At 40.5% G+C, this 22,011-nt stretch overlaps 5 protein-coding genes across 5 annotated transcripts; 4 read left to right on the top strand and 1 right to left on the bottom strand.

Annotated features, from left to right (window-relative positions):
• The first annotated feature begins 2,461 nt into the window (after positions 1-2,461).
• LOC106649065 lies at positions 2,462-6,353 on the top strand. The gene is made up of 6 exons (XM_014366334.1): positions 2,462-3,116; positions 3,953-4,182; positions 4,433-5,017; positions 5,078-5,144; positions 5,271-5,466; positions 6,215-6,353. Exons 1-6 carry the CDS (start codon positions 2,462-2,464, stop codon positions 6,351-6,353), a joined length of 1,872 nt encoding a protein of 623 aa, XP_014221820.1.
• An 884-nt stretch (positions 6,354-7,237) lies between these two features.
• Positions 7,238-8,960, bottom strand: LOC106649236 (zinc finger protein draculin-like). Its single transcript, XM_014366539.2, has 3 exons — positions 8,918-8,960; positions 8,730-8,841; positions 7,238-8,648 (listed from the first exon to the last, which is right to left on the bottom strand). The coding sequence occupies exons 1-3, from the start codon at positions 8,944-8,946 to the stop codon at positions 7,644-7,646; spliced, it is 1,146 nt and encodes a 381-aa protein (XP_014222025.1). The 5' UTR covers positions 8,947-8,960; the 3' UTR covers positions 7,238-7,643.
• Positions 8,961-11,092: 2,132 nt separating this feature from the next.
• Positions 11,093-12,000, top strand: LOC106649064. The gene is made up of 3 exons (XM_014366332.1): positions 11,093-11,211; positions 11,281-11,646; positions 11,718-12,000. Exons 1-3 carry the CDS (start codon positions 11,093-11,095, stop codon positions 11,998-12,000), a joined length of 768 nt encoding a protein of 255 aa, XP_014221818.1.
• Positions 12,001-15,016: 3,016 nt separating this feature from the next.
• LOC106649252 lies at positions 15,017-15,882 on the top strand. The gene is made up of 2 exons (XM_014366560.1): positions 15,017-15,229; positions 15,295-15,882. The coding sequence occupies exons 1-2, from the start codon at positions 15,017-15,019 to the stop codon at positions 15,880-15,882; spliced, it is 801 nt and encodes a 266-aa protein (XP_014222046.1).
• A 2,528-nt stretch (positions 15,883-18,410) lies between these two features.
• LOC106649063 lies at positions 18,411-19,355 on the top strand. The gene is made up of 2 exons (XM_014366331.1): positions 18,411-18,963; positions 19,036-19,355. The coding sequence occupies exons 1-2, from the start codon at positions 18,411-18,413 to the stop codon at positions 19,353-19,355; spliced, it is 873 nt and encodes a 290-aa protein (XP_014221817.1).
• Positions 19,356-22,011: the final 2,656 nt, after the last annotated feature.

Genomic DNA, 22,011 nt, shown 5'->3' with positions numbered 1-22,011 from the left:
TTTTTTCTCTACATGCCTATCGTACGCGCGCATAAATGTGCGTACGAAAAAAAGAGAAAAACAATCTCCGCGCGTGGGCTTATAGAGACAGAGATAAAGAAATAAAAGAAGGAAGGAAAAAATTAAGTTTGTAAAACGAGCGATTGTTGTGGGATAGGATAGGTAGTACGGTAGCGTGCGGCGAATGGCACATATATACATCATAACAATGCAAAACGTACTTTAATACTGTAAATATATTAAAACGCGCCCAAACGTGGGCTCGCGCGCGCGCGCGCGCGCGCCGCAGAAAAGGCATTTACATTTGTATATATATGCATTATACGTGCACGCGCGCTTACCTATTTTCTTGTGTTTTTTTTTCTTCTTTCTTTCCTACGTTCATTCATCCGCGAACGTAATATATATAAAGATGTCCGTGAAAAGAGGCACGCGACTCAGCGGATTAGATAGATAGATATATATACCGTCGCGACGACGCGATTGACCATGATTATACAGGCATGAAAAATTGACTCTCTGCGGTATCAAAACCGAAAAGCGATCATCGTGACTCGATTATCCTCTCTCTCTCTCCCCCTGGAGTGTGGAATTCGCGCAAATTCGTAATGCGCTCTCTGCGGTCTATGGCTTATTTTCCGCGACTCCGTAACGATCGCGAGCGGATTTACTCCGGCATTCGATTTATTAATAATAACGATAATAAAAATAATAAAGATCTGGAAAATATTGCAAGAATTTGCCAATTTAAGCGTCGTCGAACTGTCTCCTCGTACAGTTAGAAGTCAATTTGGAAACAATTGACGTTCGACGTGTACGCTTTTAACGCGTGTAAATCAGTCGTGTAAAATGTTTTGCCTTTTAATAGGCAGCTTAAATCAGCTATTTTTACGAGGCACGCGTAATGTGCACTCCTGAGCGATGTGTTGAAAAAAAAAAAAAATACCCATTCCCATAGAACTTTACGACTCTCGCTCGAAGCTCTTTGACAAACAGTCGTAAATCGGGCGAAAATCGGTTTATTTTACCATAGCTAAAAACGATCATCGAAACAACAATACAATGGCTCGCGGAATATATATTTTATTCTCGTCGTTGTCGTCGTCATAATATAATATATAGGAAATGAAAAGAGAGAGAGAGAAAAAAGTAACAAGATGTAACTGTACAACGTCACTTTCGCCCGGAGCTCCTCCCGACCTTCCTTATACACATTTTAATCCTCCACGGAATACAAGTGTCCAGCGTCAGCCGAAATATAGATATATATAATAATAAATATAACACAATTCAGATGATAGCTCGGCGCGGAGTTAACTCGCGAACGCGACTACTCTCGACTGGCCGGTGTATATAAGTGTGTGTGCATGAGTACGAGTGTGTATTATAGGAGAGTAGGAGGGCTACTGACACACTTGAACAAGGCGCCTTACTCTACCGAGAGAGCAAAAGAGAGAGAGAGAAAGAAACCCCGGCCCGGAGGACGAGAGAGACCGGCAGTCTCAGGCCGGTTCAGTTCACTTCGGGAGATCGAGGCGCGAGGAGGTTCGTTCTATATATATACATTATATTGTGTGTGGTGTGTGCGGGCACCTTACGTATACCATATATAATACCAGACAAGTGCATGTGCGAGTGTGTATTACTCCGTAAAGCCTGAAGAAGAAGAAGACGACGTCGACGAGAGAGAGAGACGATTATCTGTGCCGCGAGGGAAAGAGAAAGAGAGAGAGAGAGACTGCGAGAGGAAGAGATGAGGAGCTGCTGCTGCTGCGCCGGCTTGATCGTATGATGACCGGCAAGGTATCGCACATGTGTTATAGAACGTTGACCGATTTAACATAAAAGTGGGTCCAGCGGAAGAGAGGCTGTTTGCTGACTGCTGCCGTCGCTGGCATTTGTCGAGAGTTTATTTAGCTCGTGGTCCAAAAGTACACCACCTGACAATCGGCCTTTTCTTCTTCTTTTTATTTTTATGGGTTGTTTGGACGACGACGACAACAGGTGAGCAATGCATAAACCTTGTTTGCTACGATAAACAACGATACATAACTGCACTTTATCCGTGTATAATGAGAATGAGGAAAAAAAAATGTTATAACGTGCGATTATTTTCAATTTTTAGGATTGGCGATTCGAGGAAAATCACGACGGGTCTCGTTGTAACGAGTTTCGAAAAAGACGGAGAAAGTATTATAAAATATCATAAGGCCCAGGCCGAATGACAGCCAAGACGACGACGACGACGTTTATCGCGGAGAGCTCCGATTATTATATTACATTACGAGACGCGCTCCAGTGATTCTCTCTCGTTCTGTAATGAGACTGAATTACGCTTCAGTTAAGAAGACACTTTGTTAGCGGAATATATAAAATTCAATCGTCGAAAAGAAAGGAAAGAAAGAAAGAAGCAGAAACGATGTTTCGACGCGCGACCTCGGTAATGCTCGTAGCGATAGCGATGCTGGGCCTGATCGCCACGGTGGCGGACGCCCACATCTTCGACTACGCCAAACTGGCGAATTACACGCGACTGCTGGGCTTCACGCCGAGCGAGGCGAGCAACGAGCTCTGGCTCGGCATCATCAAGGACTGCAGCAAGCGAGCGAGCTTCTCCTGCATACAGAAGAACGCCTACGACTATCTGGACCGGACGCTCGCCGATCGCGACAACATCACCGTGTTTGACAGTCTGACCCTGTACAAGAACGATCTGAGCTACTGCGAGGAGGATGCTTGCGAGCCATCGAGGAACGTGAAGAAGGACAAGGCGGATGACAGTCCGCAGGACAATTTGATCGACGACGACGAGAAGGAGAGCAGCGGTAGAAAGAGCAGAAAGTTGAAGGATAAAGAGGATGAGGAGGATGACGGTGAATACAAGGCGCCGCTGGAGGAGGTGACTCACGCCTTGAGAAAGAAGACCATCAAGTTCCTGGCCACGCGCGACTACGACATACAGCTACCCGGATTCATCGCCGACGGGGTGAACATGAAGATAAGTCCGCGAGAGATCGACGCCACCGGGGCGCTGATAAGGATCGACTTCGGCGGCAGAGCACTGGAGCCAAAGGAGGAGCAGTCGTCGGGACGCATATTCATACTGAAAAAAATCAGTGAGTTAATTTTTACTTGCCGCTGCTGCTACCGACTTACGCGCGTGAATATTATACCTTTGGCACAGAGAAAGAGAGAGACGGAGAATTTTATAAAAGTACCGTTATTACGTGCGTGTGTGGAGTAAGTAGTTATAACCCACGTGGTAACAGCTGCTCGCGCAGCGTATACATACGTGTCTGTGTATGTAAACACATTCGCGCACTTGACCCACTGACACATCGCACCGGATTTCATTTATGCGAGAGAGAGAGAGAGAGACTCAGCCACCGCCGCCGCTATGGAGTAGTCGCGTCGCGACACCTGTTTCTCGTATTATTTATTTCTCATGTGTGTCTCTCCTCTTCTGTATATTGAACGACGAGAATAAATTAGTGAATTTTAAATGCCCTCAGTCTGTGTATCGACTACTACGTCACTCAATATATACGTACGTACGTGTGTAATAATTATCGCGCAAACGTCGCGCTGTGTCGTCGACAGAAAAATTAACGGTTCCTCGCTCCCGAAAGCAGAGAGAGAGAAAAGGTCGAATTAATTGACGATTCGCGACGACGTGTTTCGCGATATAGTTTACGATTCAGTTCCGTGACTCGGAGGAGCTTTAATAAATCCTCGAGATTACTGCATTAACTATCATTGAATTATAATAATGGGTTGTTGGCTGGCGCAGGCGGTAGTAGCAGTAGTTTTTTGCGTACTTTGCAGTAAACGTATAGCTTTAACGGCACACAATATCTGTACTACTATGTAATTCCTCTCTCTCTTTTGAGGGGGGCTCTCTGTTGATTGCATTATAATATTCATCAATATTTACTTTTTTTCTCTCTCGCAGAAAAACAAATCCAGAACAAGATCTTCGGGGCGATCCTCCTGCTGATCCTCCTCATCAAGATCATCAAGCTCAAGTTCATGTTCGTGATTCCGTTCCTATTCGGCGTGGGCACCGCCAAGAAGCTCTTCCTCAAGCTGCTGCTGTTCTTCGTGCCGGCCTTCGCGCACGTGTTCAAGCTCTGCTCGAGCTACTACTCCACCGTCAAGCATCATCATCACCATCATAACAAGGTATTGTATAATAACCGATACGCAGCATGTAATATAACGAATCGACGAAAATTTGCGCGTTACGCGAGAATTCCTCACGCGAATTCAGCGGCGCGAAAAAACAGTTGCGCTTTTATGGCCGTATATAAAATATATTCATGCAAATTTTTCTTTTACGGCCGGAACAGTTAAGAGCGATCGCTCCATGAATTTTAATGGAAAAATATCTATAAATTACATTCTCTCTCTCTCTCTGTTGCTGCTCGCGCAGGTCGCTCACCATCATCACCACTTGCCGGTCCCGGTGCCGGTCTACCACAAGCCCGCGCAGGTCTACTACGATCATCCGCCCGTGGCGCCGCACGACGACGGCGGCCCCATCATCCTCGACGAGAACTTCCAGGGCTACGACTACGCCCATCCGCACATACAGTATCGCAAGGACATGGAGGAGCTCAAGGAGTGGGGCATCGAGACGGGCTACGAGGAGGGCCAGGACGACGACGACGCGCAGCCCGAGGAGGCCGCGGGCGTCGTCTATCACGGACCACCGCCGCCCGGAACGAAAATGGGTAGTGGCTCGAAGGTGCCGCCGCTGCCGCCGTTCGTCATGCCACCCGCGATGTTCGGAAGGCCGTTCCCCGACAAGATCTCCAACAGTCTGGCCTACGGGGCTCACGCGCCCAACAACAGACTGCCGCCCGGTGTGTTGCCGGCACCGTCTGGGCCAGTGGTCGCGGCAGGAGGAGTGCCCGCGATCTTCGCGACGCCTTACCAGCTGACACCTGCGAAACCAGTGCAGAAGCAGCAGCAACAGCAGCAACAGCAACAACCGCAACAATTAAAGAATCAACATGTAATTGCACAGCAGCAGCAACCACAGCAGCAGCAAAAAGCTGTGGCGAAGCAGCAGCAGCAGCAGCATCAGCAGCATCAGTCAAAGATCGACCAGCAAGTGCAACCTACTGTTATAGGCTCCGGAGGTAATTATTATAATAATAATTTTATACTTTTTTTTTTGGTCAAATCACACTCTCGAACCGCATTTTGCATGCGAAGAACAATTATATCATTTCACCTGAAAATCCAACGATGTTTTGTTTCCTCAGCCGTGGCGATGCCGATGACGCGCACGAAGCAGTACGACGACAAGTTCTTCGGGCCGATCGTCGAGCGCCTCGACGAGATCTTCGCCCAGCTGCGATTCACCGAGGAGCAGTGCCGCGAGAGACTAGTCTGCAGCATGTACAAGAATCCGGCCCAGTACACGCCGCACAGCAACCTCGTGTCCAACGAGCTATCCAGGTACACATAATACAAATGCGTAATATAATGATAAAACGCGCGCCTTTTGATACACACACACGTGTGTTAGATACGCGCTAATTACGTCCCAGCGTGAATCACGTTGCGCGACTATGTTTATGAGCGTATGTATACGTATTTAATTGGGCGCTTTAAAAGAAAAAAAAAGAGAAAAAGGAATAAAAAGAAATCGTTCTTCAAACGTCTTCGAGTGTAAAGTAGAGCTTATTACGACATTTTCTACCGCCGAGCTGATTGGATAATTAATCCTTTTTTGAGGATATTAGAGCCCCGCGTGCGTCGTTGATAATATATAACTCTCTCTCGCCACACAGCTGATCGGAATGAGCTTATATTGAATTTAAATATCGTACACCGAGAGGACCGCGCCTCTCACCTCCGCGCGCTTAAATTCTGGATTTCTGGATCAGATACCAAGGAGAATAAATGAGAGGATAAGAGCCAAGAGAGAGAAATGTTGTGTGCGAGCACACGAGAGGCGGAGAAAGGTGGTGCGCGATGTACTCGCGCGCGCGACGTAATGTACTTTTACCGAATTAGGTCATCGAGTCTGTGCGAGCGGAGATTGCGTTTTGCGCGCGCGTCCGCGTGTGCGGTGCAGCTTACACGCGCTTACGCGTCCGTTCGCGATTACTTCGATACTATACATTTCTAACTTCCGAGATGAATCAATCTAGCAACACGGTATATGATATCAATGATAACTTTTTTTTTGTACCTTTTTCAGAGATGTGCAAGAATTGCAGCAGGGAAATTCGCGCTCGGAATCGAGTCGGCGCTTCTATCGATACTTCAACGCGGCGCGATTGGGTCAAGATAGAGGCGACTGCCTGAGGACGTATCACTGCGCCATCAAGACGGAATGATTCCGATTTGGCGGCGTTATAAATACGATGCATTGTTTATAGTGTGTAGAGCAGTTTCGTGTGTGTACGCTCGAAATCTCGTGCGTTGTGTGCAAAGTGCGACGAAGATTCGTTCGATGTTTCTCGAACTGTATCGATTGTAAAATTCGACGATCGCCGAGAGACTGCATTGAGTTACGAATTTTCTGATGCACGTGACTGGGGAGCGTATACATCGAGATTAACTAATGACGTTAAAACCAAAACTACTTTAAAATCAAATGTTCGTCGACGAAGATGAACGATTTCAATTTTTTTGTTGTTTGTTCGTTCGAAGTGTATAGTTTATAATAATTAATTGATCGCGAACGCAATCGATAGAATCGATTGATACATTTTACGCGAGTGAGTATAAATGCTTCTGTGGATACGTCCGAATTAACTGTATATAAATAATTTTAATTTAATCTGAATTCGAGTGACACGTCGAAGTGTCGCGGGTTGTACGTGTCGCGTTAGAAAATATATTTAGTATTTTACCATTACTAGGGTAAGACCGACTTTGATCCGTCATCTGGACACGTTGAGACAACAACGGAAAAAAAAATCATAGCTACGTAGATGAATATACACTTGTAAATCTTTTAAAAAGGTGCCATTTCAGTCGATCAATTTTAATCCTATAAAACTGGGAGGTTGTGGAACAATGAACACTTGATCGAGAATGCGAAAGAGTTAATGATTGTGCAAGAAAAAGTTGTGCGCAAGTATTAAGTATAAATGTCATTACTTAACGAATATTAAGTGTACGTTGTTGACTACATGATGTATTTGACGAATCGATCAATTTCGATGTAATGTAAAGTAAATAATAACATTCAATTGACTATATAATTATGATTTTCATTGATTTATTTTTGCCAATTTTATTCCTCTATAAATTCATTACAGAATAATTTCATTATACTTATTGTTCCAATGTAATCTAAAGAAAAAATAAAGCTATGTAGTAATTGTTTCAAGATACTATTTTGCTCTAAATTAAAAAATTAAAAAGTTCAAAATAAATCGAGCCTAATTTTTCCATTTTATATCGACGGTATAAAAATTTTATTCAAAGAAACTTTTTACAGAATCTCTAGTTATCTATCATTCTGTATGCTACAGACAGACAACATAGCATAGGCAGAATTCATCAATAAATAAAAATGATTAAATCAGTATTTTGAAAAAATACCCTCGTTCGTACATAAGAGTTTCTCATACGAGGATCAAATACAGATTTCATATCATTCATAAACTCATGATGCATTAGCGATGCGCCATGGCGATGTGCACTTTGAGTTTCCTTTTTTTTCCAAATGTCTTTCCGCATGTAACGCATTTATGCGTGGTATAATTATTCGAAGATTTTACAAGTTTATCGAGACTACATTGATTTTTATATTCCTTTCCTCGTGAATCACATGCGTGAGCGATACCACAATGTTTCACCCTAATGTGATTTTTGAGATATTTTTTCGCTGCAAATTGTTTTTCACACATATCGCAGGTATATTTGATATCACTGTGCGTCATATTTATGTGATTTTGAAGATATCTCTTGGCTGCGAATTTTTTCCCGCATACACCGCATTCTTGAGTGATTTTACTATGAATCTCATTGATATGGGCCTTAAGACCATTCTTCTGTGTGAATTTTTTGCCGCATATATCACACGAATGGGTGACTTTATTATGCTTAGAATCTATGTGATATTGGAGATGACCCTTTGTCGGGTATTTCTTTTCACATAAATCACATTTGAACTTTTTCAGACCACTGTGTATAACAAGGTGATTTTTGAGACTAACTTTATATTTGAATGTCTTTTTGCATATTTCGCATGCGTGAGTGATTTTATTATGCACTGAATCGATGTGTACTTTGAGAGCCTTTTTGTGGGCATATGTCTTCCCGCATATATCGCAAGTGTGGGTGATACGATCATGTGTCGAGTCGATGTGTTTTTTGCTTCCGCATTCATAGATTAACTTTTTTTCAACTCTTCTTTTTTGGTTTGGGTCGCTGAGTCCATTTGTTGGATCTTCGTCGAAAGATTCTTTTTTTACTACTCCTGTAGTTTCTACTTTAATTATGTTATGAGTATGATAATCGTAGCAATACTTTATGCCTTGCAAGTGATTTTGAGAATGATCCTCCATTTTCTTGACTGCTGGTAAATTCAAGATAGGCTTCTGTTCTCTACATTCCAATTCGATTCGCAGGTCAAGTTCATTTTCTTGATTTTCGTCACATTTTCGCAGCGCTTGAGTCTATAATAAAATTTAATTTCTGTGAAAATATTTATGTAGGCAACTAAAAAGCCATGGTCCCAAAAAAATTTCAACACTTACTGAATTTTCCCGCAGATGCCTCAAGGATTGAAAATCTCCAGCAGCTGGCGTCTCGTCAATTACTTCATAATCAATCTCATTGAAAAACTCTTCACAAGGCTCTTTTTTCACTCTGAAATATTTTTAATAAAATGAAGTATTATGTCGAATTATTTTAACTTTTTGTATTCTCATATTATGAGAACTACCTGTCAACATTAAAACCACTGGATTCCATCTTTCTGTCTTGAAAGTTCGTTGACGACTAGTAATCTTACAACACTAAACTGACTAATTTAAATTTGATAATATTTACAAATCATGATACCTGCGTTAAAATAAATGTAAACAGAGAAAATTTATGTCATTGTATTTGAATTTTCGGCAATGACTAACGCTCTAAATAAACTCGGCATTAACTATTAAACAAATTACTTTTGAAAATTTTACTATTTTAGCCTTAAATAAGATGCATTGAACTGATCCCTCAACTCAATTATGAACGAGATTATGTTTATAATAAATATAATTTTTTATTAATTTTGTTAATTCTCAATTAACACTAAGTTCATACAGTCAGGCTTTTAGTTAAATTAATGCATTAATCCGAAATGCACTTCGCGATGAAGAAATACTTGTATATATTATAACGACCGAGCATTTAGGTTTTATATTTTACCATCTACCGATACCATCTAAAAAGTAAGTCATGATCATTATTGCGATTTTTGCCTCTCTTATCATAGGAAATTTCTAAAAAAATTTCTTCATGAAAATAAAAAGTACAAACTCTACCGGCAGGTAAACAGAGAGTTCCTTAATTTATTGATCAAATTTTGATTAAAAAACTCTAAAAGTTATAATTAATTTTGATCAGCTGAGTTGGAAAAAAATATCTTTAAAAACACGCTCGTTGGTTGCTAATATTATTACTTTTTACATGTTGCGAGAGATTTTACAGAAAAGATAAAAACCTCGTCTAAGTGAAATTTTCCAAAAATTTATATCTTGAAACTTTTTGAGTATACAATTTGATTCGATTTATTAAAAATAGTTGAAATTTTAATTTTCATATTTAAATAATATTTGATAGCTAAAATTTAATTAAAAAGAAAACAACATTTGCATGTTATTATTTTTTAGAAAGAAAACTACTTGACAATATATTGGCAGCGATCTCAATCTAGAATGATTCTTTAAATGAACTACATACTACATACTATCTTCAATTCGTAAACCTTCACATTTTTTATTGTTGTATTAATTAGCGTGTTTAAGCAATACCTCTGTAGCAATTGCGTGAATAATAGACCAGAAAATGACAATTTAGCTGTTCCAATCACAGTTTTCAACAAATTTCAAAATGATAAAACTACTTTAAACCTCCACCACTAGATGGCGAGTACTTTTATCTGCAAATCCGCAAGTGACAAAGTGAGAATAATTGTATAAGTCGAGGCAAGGTTTTCAATAAGCTCGAGAACTTCGAACAGATTACTGTTGATTGAAGCTTCATGTCTTAAAATTTGACTTTTGTTTGCATGGTATAGCTCAAGAAACTGTGAGTGAGATTTTTGCCATTACCGTATCTTTAATATTCATTGATTAAAGCCGGTACAAATCACTGCATTTGCAACATTCAAACGTAGAAAACGAAAAATAACTATTGACAGTGTATTTAAGAAATAATTGGCACAAATTTCAAATAGTCAAAAAATAGTCATTAAATAACAAAACCAGGGTGTAGCGTGTACAATTTAAAATAAAAGGTAACTTTTGATTAGTATGCGCGCAGTTCTAATTGCCCTATTATGCCCAAGAAATTCTTTCGTTACTCAAGAACTATCCACTAAAAGTTAAGAATTTTTACCAGCGCACCGACTTTGATGAAATAAAAAAAGAACGACAAGCGGAAATGTCACCAAAGTGAAAATGAAATTCGCTCTGTTTACCGAACGAAAGAATAGGGTTAAACGCGTACACGTTTACTCGCACAAACACATACGTCGCGGCGGCGTTGCATAGCTCTCGATCCGGTACTCCAAATAACAATTCCCATTGTCGTCTTACACACACACACGGTACTTTCTTCGCCGCGAAAGACGCGCGCGCGCCCGAGCGTCGTGCTACGTGCAGTCGATATCAATTCGATCCTCGCCCGCACTTCATCCCCGCCCGCGAAATTGGCTTCTGCTGGCCATCGGCTATAAAAATAAGTTGTCCTACGTTTCGATGGCACTCGGTGTTAAGCTTCGCGCTTGTTTGGTACATAAAAAAAAACAAACAAAAAAACTTAAGAAAAAAACAAGTGCGGCTCGTTTGCTTTCATTTGTTTCGTTGGAGAAATAAAGGTGTAACCTCGAACAAAAAAAATCACACACAAAATGAAACTTGCCTGTAAGATCGTGCTTCTGATTTCGGTGGTGGCGTGCTTGGCCCGAGCCGAGTCATCGCAAGACAACGAGGAAACCATGGTCGATGCGCTCAGAAGAATATACCGAAGGTAAATATAATTGACAATCGAAATAAGACCAGAGTTTTTCAAGCGCCACTCCTTTGTTTACTCGTTCAGATGTCTCAACGACGAGGCCCCTCTGTCCTGCGCCAAACCCAAAGTACTGAAGTACCTGAGCGACGCCACTCAGCAGGACAAAGTCCCCATCACCGAGGATCTGTTCATTCTGCGCTCGAGGAGTCTTCCGATCGACGACGTGGACGAGTTCGAGTACTCGTCCCAGGACTCCATCGAGCTGTCGAAGAGGAAGTTTTTGCGCGCCCTCATGCTGGAAAAGCTCGACTCGTACCTGTCTAGTCACACCTTGGAGGCGAGACTGCCGCGGGCCATCGTCGACTCGGACATCGTGCCGCGATCGCTGGTCGAGTCCGTGCCTACAAGCATCGCCGTTCCCCTCAGCGACGCTCCGGTTGAAAATGGCAAGAATCAATTTTTGTCCTGACATTGATAAAATCAAAAAATGTGTTTCATTAATTTTATCGTTTTTTCAACGCAGGCCGTGGCTTCGTGAAGAAAGTCATGATACCATTTCTGCTGGGACTGAAGTTCAAGGCTACGGCCCTGGTGCCGCTGGCCTTCGCCCTCATCGCCATGAAGACGTGGAAGGCCCTGACCCTGGGTCTGCTCTCGCTCGTGCTCAGCGGCGCCATGCTCATCTTCAAGCTCACCAAGCCCAAGGTCGCGTACGAGGTCGTCCACCTCGGCCATCCGCCGGTCGAGCATCCGCCCCACTGGGACGTGGCCGCCCACGCGCCCTACAGAGCCTACCGAAAATAAATATTAGATATATATAATATAATAAAATGATTACTTGTGTTGATTATATGTATTGTAAATTTTGTAACTATAAGATCGTTGTAATCGAGCATTGAGTTTTTATATTTTTTAATAAACTGTTTTATAATGAAAATGAAAACTTGACATATTTTGATGATTTTGCTTTACCTCATGATTTTAATTAATTCTCATCTACATAAATATAAATGAAGCCAAAATTATATTAATTATGAATGAATCAAGAATCCTTATAAGAATTAGATTGACAAGCAGTATTTTTACTGGAAAAAATTGAAAAAAATTATTTCATTATGATTTGTAATTGTTTACCATTAGACAATGGTGAAGAGGAAAAATGAAAGCGAGAAGAAAATGAAAAGAAATGGAAAAATGTAATGGGAACACGAAAATGACATCAAAATCTTAAAAAGAAAAGTGTCAAAAAGAGTGAAATATCTATTTTAAATGGTTTCATAATGTAGGTTGTAACCTATCGAGGTTACTATTAAAAATCATTGAACCAGTTAACATTTATGACCTAAAAAAAGCTTGCACATATCGTCCATCGGATACGATTAAATATTCTCTATCGATGTTATGCCGGAACGGAATCGAGAACTTACGAAGTATGCATAACTAGATGTTACAAACGGACGGAGCAGTATTCGATTGTTGAATTCAAAATTTATTACGGGATTCGTTTCATTAATTAATTATAAGATGACCCGACACCGATTGCTGTCGAATTAACATAATTCATGTCAATTTCTAAAGAGCATTTTAAAATCGATTAGATTCCTGAATGCTTTCATGACGTAGTACTTGAAAGTATGAAGTTTAACGTAGTTTCAGGGGCGCGTCTATACATCGCCGGCGTTTACGAAGAAAATCTTTTATTTAAAAATGTAGCCTAATGAAGTTCTTTACAAAGAATAACACTTATTCATTTGGAAACTAGGGTGACGAAGAACAACGTTTACATATGTTTTGCAATGTAAGTAAGTCTTTCGTTACTTACCTGCATTCAAGACCAATTCATTTATAATTCTGAATCTGTATAGAAATAGGATGAACTTATACGATCTTATACAAATATATTAGTGTTCATACATACAGCTGAGAGACAAGAAATAAAAATAAAGTTTGAATCTTTTAAAGATTTTTGTAGTGAAGAATTTTAGGATTATTACGCGGAGGATCTTAAAAATCCTATGAATGAGACGAACAATGGACGAACACAAGTGGCGAGATTTTGCAGAAGCGTACAAGTTATGCTTTCTACGAGGATGTAATGAGCAAAAAATATAAATAGCCAAGATATTTTTAAATAAGTTTTTGGAGGCAATACAAAGTAATAATATTGTAATAACTTACAATATAGCAACGGACTTACATGTACTAGATAATCATAGACATCTAACTTATCTCAAACTTAAGAACATTGATGTTTGATGCTTACATCTATCATATACTTGTTCGCATACCACCAAAGAAGTGAGACAGCAGACAATGTAAACTCACAATACATCTAACTTATCTCAAACTTATACAAATATTTTTACTTGGCTACTTGCACATTTACATATAGAAGTACTTGCCATCTAGTGGTGGAGACTTGAAATGAGACTATTGTATTTTACTATTGTATTTGTGCTTGAAAACTGGTCGAATGTGAATTTTTTAAATCTATAATATGATCATCTTCAGGTTATTTTAAAGTTTATAATAATATTTAAAAAATGATCATTTAAAATATTTCTAAGTATAAAATTAATTATTAGCTCGTTTTTGGAGACTTTGTAGTACTAGTGATATGAGGCGAGCTGATCAAGTGAAAATGACAAATACTAAATTTAAATAACTGATGACTTACAACTATAAACATTTTAGCAAACGCCGTATTTAAGTTTTCTTTCTAAAAAAATTATATGAACGATCGACGCGAAATTCCGACCAATCATGAAGCGAGGCGCTGTTACTCCTCGACCAATGAGGTGACGAATAAAACGACTTCACATGATTTTTTTAACGAAGGAATGCGCTTGTCAAAAAAATCTCCAAAAACGAGCTAATAATTAATTTCATACTCATTAATTTTTAATGATCATTTTCCGCTCATTAAGACATTATTAGGGTTAGGAACTCCAAGTGAGATTAAGTTTTCAGCCGAGATTTCGCTTTTCTTAAATTGGCCTCTAAAAATTGATGCATCATTGATCGTTAAACATGCAGCCATTATTAATTTATCTATTAATATGAAACGTACGAATTCAACAACAATTCAGTGTGCGTGATAAATTTCGCCAGACCGACAATGACTTCAAATTTCCTTAAACATTCAGTAGTGATCGTACAATTTTTTCTATCCCGAACGTTTCACAACTTTGTCTATGAAAATTGAAAGTTCAAGCTTCTCGTCGTAATCACCGCAATCGCCTGCAATTTCAGTTTCACGCTGCATTTTGGTATATATATATCTAAATCGATCTATCGCGGGCGAGCTGGTTTAAATTTATTATATCGCCAAGTACGCGAAGGAGGCCATCGTCCTACAACGGAGGCGCGAACGAGAGAGACCCAGAAATTCTTTTACTTTTAATACCCGACAGCTGCCCACGAGTATACATAATGTTTTCCTACTTGCATATCGCCCCGGCGTACTATTTCGTACTCGCGTCACGTCGCGCGCCGCCACCGACGACGACGCATCGCAAGTCTCGATGCGCCCGTAATATTGTGGCATCGATCTAACGAACGAAAAGAAAATTCAAGAGCAGCAGCGGTACACACCGGTGTGTCAGAGAGAAATTCACGCGCGCACGTGTGTGCGTGCGTGTGTGGATGCGTTAAAAAATGCACCCGAGAGACGGATAGAGGGGATTAAGCTCCGAAGCTCCGAAGGCGCAAAGCGCGTATAAAAAGCCGATGGCCTGGCTGGACTGACCATCAGTTTCGTCGTTGCGACCACTCGAGTGTCACCCCGATAAGAAAGTGCGAAAACGAGCGGAGAGAAAAAATGCATTCAATCGCGAGGATCGTTCTTCTGTGCTGCTTGGCTCTGGCCGCGACAGCTCAGCCGGCCAAAAATGAGTTCTGGAAGGGCACGAGCATGGACGCCATGGTCGAGCAGACCAAGCTCGAGTGCTCGCAGAAAAACGACGAGATATCGTGCATGAAGTTCAAGATTCTCAATCTTCTCGATCAGCTGTTTCGCAAGGACAACTTCAAGGTAAGCATTGATTGGGTTTTAATATTGTTTCGATTTCTCATGGATGATATACTTTTCTCGCACAGGTTTCCGAGAGCGTAGAAGTCACCCGCAACTCGTACTCCGCCGACGAGATGACGGGTCGCAGCAGCAGCGACAAATCCTTCCTCGAGACCGTGGTCAGTTACCTTACCTCCCACGACGTGACGTTCAAGCTTCCCTTCACGACCTCCGTCAAGGTCTCGTCGAGGAACATCGACAGCAACGAGATCGACTTCAACGTCAAGTTCGCCGACGACGAGGCGGCGGCAGCTTCAGCCGGGGGCCGAGCCGTCGAGGCGCGCAAATCCAAGCTCAAGAAGGTCATCATCCCCATCCTCGTGTTCGTGCTGCTCAAGGCCATGACCCTGATCCCGCTGGCGATCGGCGTGCTCGGCCTCAAGGCCTGGAACGCGCTCCAGCTGTCCTTCTTCAGCTTCGTCGTGTCCGTGGGCCTGGCCATCTTCCAGCTCTGCAAGAAGATCGCCGCCGACAGTCACGCAGCGCCCATCGCCGCTCACGGACCCTGGGAGTACCAGGCGGCCCAGTACAGATCGTTCCAAGACGTCCAGCAGCAGCAGCAGCAAGTCGATGCGGCCCAAGATTTGGCTTACGCGGCCTACGCCAAAGCTTGAGCTGCGGTGTTTTTTTTTCTCATGTTGTGTAACACGTTCGACTCGATTCGTCGGTCGATGGACTATTGTAATATACTCTTCTCTTCCAATCTCTCTTTAGAAAACTTATTTTGTATTTTTCTACGTAAATAAAATAAATACTCGCTTTATTTTAATACAAATTATGGTACTTTATTTTACAATACGTGCTTGAATTATTTTGAACGAGAAGATTTTAAAAACTCTTTTATGTGCATTTGGTTATAAAAATTTTCAATGTAACTTGAAAGATTACAACATTTTCACTAAGACGGAAATTTTTTTTACTTTTGCAATTCAGGGCTACGTACATTCATAGAAAGTATCAATATTGCTGATTAGAGATGATTTGATAAAGAAAAAACTACAGCAATAACTTGATTACGTTAATATTTTGGTGGCTGACTGACTTTTCAACAACAACTGTCATCGATACAGATCACACTCTAATTGCCGAACACTTTTTAGACTCGATATAGCTTCTTGTTTTGAAATATTCGTTACGAGACGCATCCATAGAGTTTTTACATTTTAGAAAATTTGTGAATGTAAAAAGTTTATTATATAAACTCATTTTAAACGGACCATTTATTGAATTTATAAATCTAGTTCAACATATATTTATGGATGAGGGTCTATTAAAAAATAATGCGTCCTTTCATTGGTAGAAATGCTTACCATTACATGCCTAGTTTTTGGCTTATGAAAAAGTTGCATGGACATGAAGTGTTATAAGTGGAATTATAGAAACTAAAAGTGTAACGTTTATAAACGGCCACAATGTAAATTATTTGACAAAATAAAATTCATGCAAAGTACCATTGAAACACACTTTCAATAGTAATTTTCAATTTTCCTCTTGAAATCGAAAGACTCAATCAAAAATTTTGATAATCATAAATACTGTAATTATTAAGGATTTCAGTAGACTTATAGAATTATTATGAATAGCCAAAATCGATAAAAACCGAGTGTCAATCGAGTTTGACTTATACAATTATTTTTACTTTTCCACTTGCAGATTCATAGACAAAGCCATCTAGTGGTGAAGTCTTAAAGTAACATGATTTTTTTTGAAGTGGTTGAAAACTGGTCTCAATTTTTTAAACAATTAAGTCATAATTTTTTAGTCAGTAGTCCAGTATTTAATTCGAATATTCCTGGCAGGGTTATGGGTGGTTTTTTTGTTGAAAGCTTTCATTAGAAAATAACTGAATAGTCTAGACAACCTTAGATGCAAACTCAATGTAACTTTGCGCTCAAATATTATGCAATGAATATCAGAAAAAAGCATTATCTTAACAAGCGATACACACCTAAATGTGATTAAAAATTTTAACTTTCAATTGCATTAATTTGATTGCATTAAAACTTGTATAAACACCCTATTCTATACAATTACTTAATTTCTATATTTTTTTTTAGAAAAATAAAAATCATGAGTTTAAGAATATAATTCAAATTCTAAATATAGAATTTATCAAAATGGATATTATCAAACGAAATTTTTATAACGAATATTCATCGATTTATATTTTTAAAACGTCATTCAAAAAATGTTAGGCTCACTTTGTCTTGAGAAAAGCTATAAAAACTTCCACTAACCATGACCCATTATTGTCAAACTGAAACGATCGGTGCAGTGAATGCTTCTACGAATCTAGAATTAAATTGTTATCCTAGTCATGCTTTTTAACGCAACGAATTGTTCTATTGCCAAAAATGAATCACTGATTCCGTACCATAATTTTCAAAAGTATCGATAAAATAAAGTTCCTTTGAAAAGCTCAGGCTCAATTATACTTTATCAAGTGTCATAGCATTTAAATTTAAATCAGTAATGCTTCCTTTCCTATCGGTGGATAATTGGTTTTATCCCTTTTCGACACCTTCGAAGATTCGATGATCCAACTTATTACAATGCGAGCTATACATAATTTCTTTCAGCAAGTGAAAGTGCACTTGTTCTAGAATGCAAAAAAGTATCGAAAATAAAAGATTTACAGTACAGCGTTGCTCCAAAGTCACTCTGCCACTCCTATGCACGCATAATGTATCCAGGGCTTAGAAGCCCTGTCAATGTGTGCGTGTGTGTCATTTATCGAGTCGCATATTCCAACGCACGACGGAGAGCTCTCAAAGTCGTCGCGATGCACCGCCCATAATAAAAAACACGTACGCGCTGCAGTTCCGTTTTCCCGTCGAGCTACTGCTGCTGCTCTCTCGCTGCCAATGAAATTTTAATACGATGATTTTTTTTTTTCACCGATCGGCTATTCATCGCATGCGCGACCGAATAACATAGATTCTGTGTCAGCGCATCGGTTTTCAGACGACTCGCGGCTCGACGACGTCGGGGGGCGAATTAAATAAAAGGGGCTGGCCACTCCTACGCTCAGTCGCGGTTCGATCATCGATCATTGTTGTTGTTTGTTTGTTGTGCCTCTCTGTGTGCCTCGGTCTAAGTGTCTCTCATTGTACATTGGTTCAATCGAAAACACAATACGAAGATGCGATTCATAGCTGTGATCGGCTTTGTGGGCCTAGTGATCGCGACGACCATGGCCGATGACTTTCTCACGCGATCGTTGAACGACTGCGTCGAGGCGGACTCGTGGACGTCGTGCCTGAAGCGCGAGATGCTGGGCTATCTCGACGAACGACTGGGCACCAAGACCGAGGCCAGATCCCTGGACAGCATCGACGAGGCGCTGCTCTCGCGCTACTTCAAGTACTTCAAGAGCTTCGAGTACGGAGTCGATCTGCCGGTGTTCGACGCGAGGCTCAAGTATCGACCCGCGCGTAACTTGGCCGATCTCGAGGTCGAGTTCAAGAACAACGAGGTGGCCACCGCGCAGGCCCGAGGATTGCTGAAGAAGAAGCTGCTTTTGCCGGTTCTGCTGTTGCTGAAGTTGAAGCTAAAAGCACTGATGCCCATCTTCGTGGCGATCATCGGCCTCAAGGCCATGAAGGCTCTGGTGTTGTCGAAGCTCGCCATCCTGCTGGTCGTCGGATTCATAGCCTTCCAGTTTTTCAAGAAGGGAGGCATGGCCGCTCCGATGGGTAAGCATTGGCATCAATATCGTATAGGTAATCGAGTTAATTTCCAACGCTTCCGATGATTTTTTCTCACAGGCGTGACGATGGAGCCGACGCCCCCCGTTCCGGCGTACGGTCTGCCGCCGATCTCCACCACGACCTCCGGCTACGAGCCGGTGAACGCCTGGGATGGAAGCGGCCCCTATTCCCGTGTCTGGACGCCCAGCAGCAGCGGCGCACTGGAATCCCAAAACCTTGCCTACAACTACTACACGGGTGGCAGTAGTTCGAACTCGTACAACTCGCCCTCCTCGCTGGCCTCGTCGTCCGGTTCGTCGTCCGGATCCGGCCTGCCCGCGTCGTCGCTGTCCTCCTCCTCCTCAACGAGCAGTTCCGGTGCCTCGTCGAGTTTTTAGCCAAGGCCCGAGAAAACTGAGAGGTGAAATACGCATCGATTCTCCCAAATACATCGTCGTAAAAATGAAGAAAGATTATTTAGTGTAATGAAAAAAATTATACCTCTCAGGTTTTCTGGAAAAAAAAAATTTTTTTTAACAAAAAATTTGTGAACTTTCGAAAAGGCTGATTTTACCCCCCCAACGAATTAAAAGTATTTCCATGATTGGCATTTGTTTTCTTGATTTCGATGCATGTAAAATATTGATTTACGAGGCGTGCATTAAATTATAGTTCAAAATGTAACTATAGATTTTCTAATTTTATTATTTAGTAAGAGCGAGAAAGGAGATGTACATGAGGTACTGCATCAATAACATTTATATAATACATATTTTGAGTCAATCATTTCATCTACATCGTGAATGTAATTATCGATACATTGTAATAGTCAACATAATTTTTGCTCTAACCAATTGTTACACATTTTTTGTGTATGTATATAATTATAATAAATATTAAAGATATTAATCCAAAGATATTTATACCAAATGATAAATAACATTCTGAAAGCTCATTTATTTAAAAATGATTATGAGTAGTTAATTAATCACTCTTTTTTTTTATTAAACAGGTGATTTTTTTAATTAGTAATTTATAAAATTGTTGATTTTTTTGCCAATTTTTAACGACATTTTTTTGTAAAAAGTTTTACCTCACACAAGTTACGTAAAGTATGCTGTTAAATTGACCATTTTAAAAATAAATGCTAGGCTACATTATGATAAAAAAATAATAATAATAAAAAAGTTTTAAGACATAATTATAATTATATCAATAGAAACCAGACAAATGAAAATAAAGTCACAAAGCACAGCTCAAGATGCTCTTAAAAATGCCTGCCAATAATAAACTAATTCCCCTCCGTTTAAATTAATTTTTTTTCGAATGACAAAATCCAGTCTTCAGATAATGAAATTTTAATGCAGTAACAATCAAAAAGGTTTTTTTAAATAAATTTCAATTTTCTTGAATGATTATAATTAAAAAGTTACTCTTGTGATTTTTTTAGTTGGAGTCTTTGTTTTCGACTTAAAAATCATTTTATATTACAAAAGTAACAATTATAGGTTTTCGATAAATTTTTACCTTAGCTTTCTACTGATGCGGTCAAAAATGAAAAACTTCGAGGATTCAACTTCGATTGACTTTTTGACTAGCTAAATCGATAAATCTCGCAATTTTACTTAAGAAATGTATAAAAAAGGGGATTGAATTTTCTCTCTAAAATTTTAACTGTTCTCGATTTTGAATTTTTTTGTACCGTCACAAAACTCTGTCTATCTTGCTCTGCGCAAGTGCGGACGAGTGAAAATCCAGCGAGATAGAGACATTGCCTTTGGACTTTCACTTTCAAGCCGCCTCTGTGCATACAGCTCTCACAGCTTCGACAGCGTGTTTTTTACTCTCTGCATAGATCAAAGTGAACGTCTACAGACCGTACAAATTACAACATCGTAATTTAGCTAGTGGTTTTTGAAAAAAAAAATTTATATACTTTTTAAATAATCAGTGTTTGTGTGTTGGTGTTCGAAATTTATAATGGCTTCGTCAAATAGCGAGAGGTCCGTAGGTGGAGTCGAGGCAGTCGAAAAAAACGTGGAGCATCCAAAATTAAAAAAATTGAAGAAGTTACGTGAAATTTACTTTTGGAAGGTTGAACACCATCGAAAGCTATTTTTCAGTGATTTTGGAGCATTAATAAGTGATTGGAAGGAAGAACTTCCAAATCTGCACGACTTTTTTACAAAGGAAGAGATGGATTGGGTTCTCGTGGCGAGCATTAAGGCGACTTGGCCGAGATTCATTTGCCAAATCGTTGAGTTCGTCGCTCGCAGCGGCTACAAGGACGAGCCCGACTTGGACGAAGACGGTAAGCCCCTGCTGCGTCGTACCACAGCAGTACACCATGTAAGGTTAGATAAAACCGGCAGTTGGATGAACAAACAATATCTGAAAAACCTATTCCAAATTTACGACAAATTCCACGTAAATTATACCGACGATTCAGGCTACACACATTTCCACATGGCCTGCATGTATAACCTCGACGAAGTCGTGGAGAAATTCCTCGAGGCCGGCCAGGATCCCAATTGCCTCGTACCAGAAACAGGTGATTCGATGCTGTACTATGTTGCAGCCACAAATTTGGAGTATCCCGAAGAAGCGACTATTCGAACGCTGCTGAAACATGGCGCCGATCCGAATCAGACCAACAAGGACGGATCGACTGTTTTGCAAGCACTCTGTCAAAATCGTTACCCCGTGATCCTAATGCTACTTAGGAGCATCGACGAATTCGAGCTGACGGTTCAGCTCAATATCCAGGACAATGAGGGCAACACAGCGTTGCACTTGTTTCTGAAGGACAACGCTAGTAAGAACATTGTCGAAGAGCTGCTCAGAAGAGGCTCTGATCCAAATTTAGCCAATGCGAAAGGACAAACTCCTCTACACATCATGTGCCAGAGATCCGAAATAATAGAGAATAACGGCTTGTCACAGCTATTCTTCAGGGTCAACGATGAGATGGAGAATACGGTGAATGTCGATGCCCGGGACAACGAGGGCAACACAGCGTTGCATTTGGCTGTTGCGTGCGGAAACGCGGAGATG

Source organism: Trichogramma pretiosum, unplaced genomic scaffold, assembly GCF_000599845.2.
Source record: "Trichogramma pretiosum strain Unisexual culture from Peru unplaced genomic scaffold, Tpre_2.0 scaffold17, whole genome shotgun sequence".
NCBI lineage: Eukaryota > Metazoa > Arthropoda > Insecta > Hymenoptera > Trichogrammatidae > Trichogramma > Trichogramma pretiosum.
The sequence above is the reverse complement of the archived record's forward strand: the minus strand, read 5'-3'. Positions and strand labels throughout refer to the sequence as shown.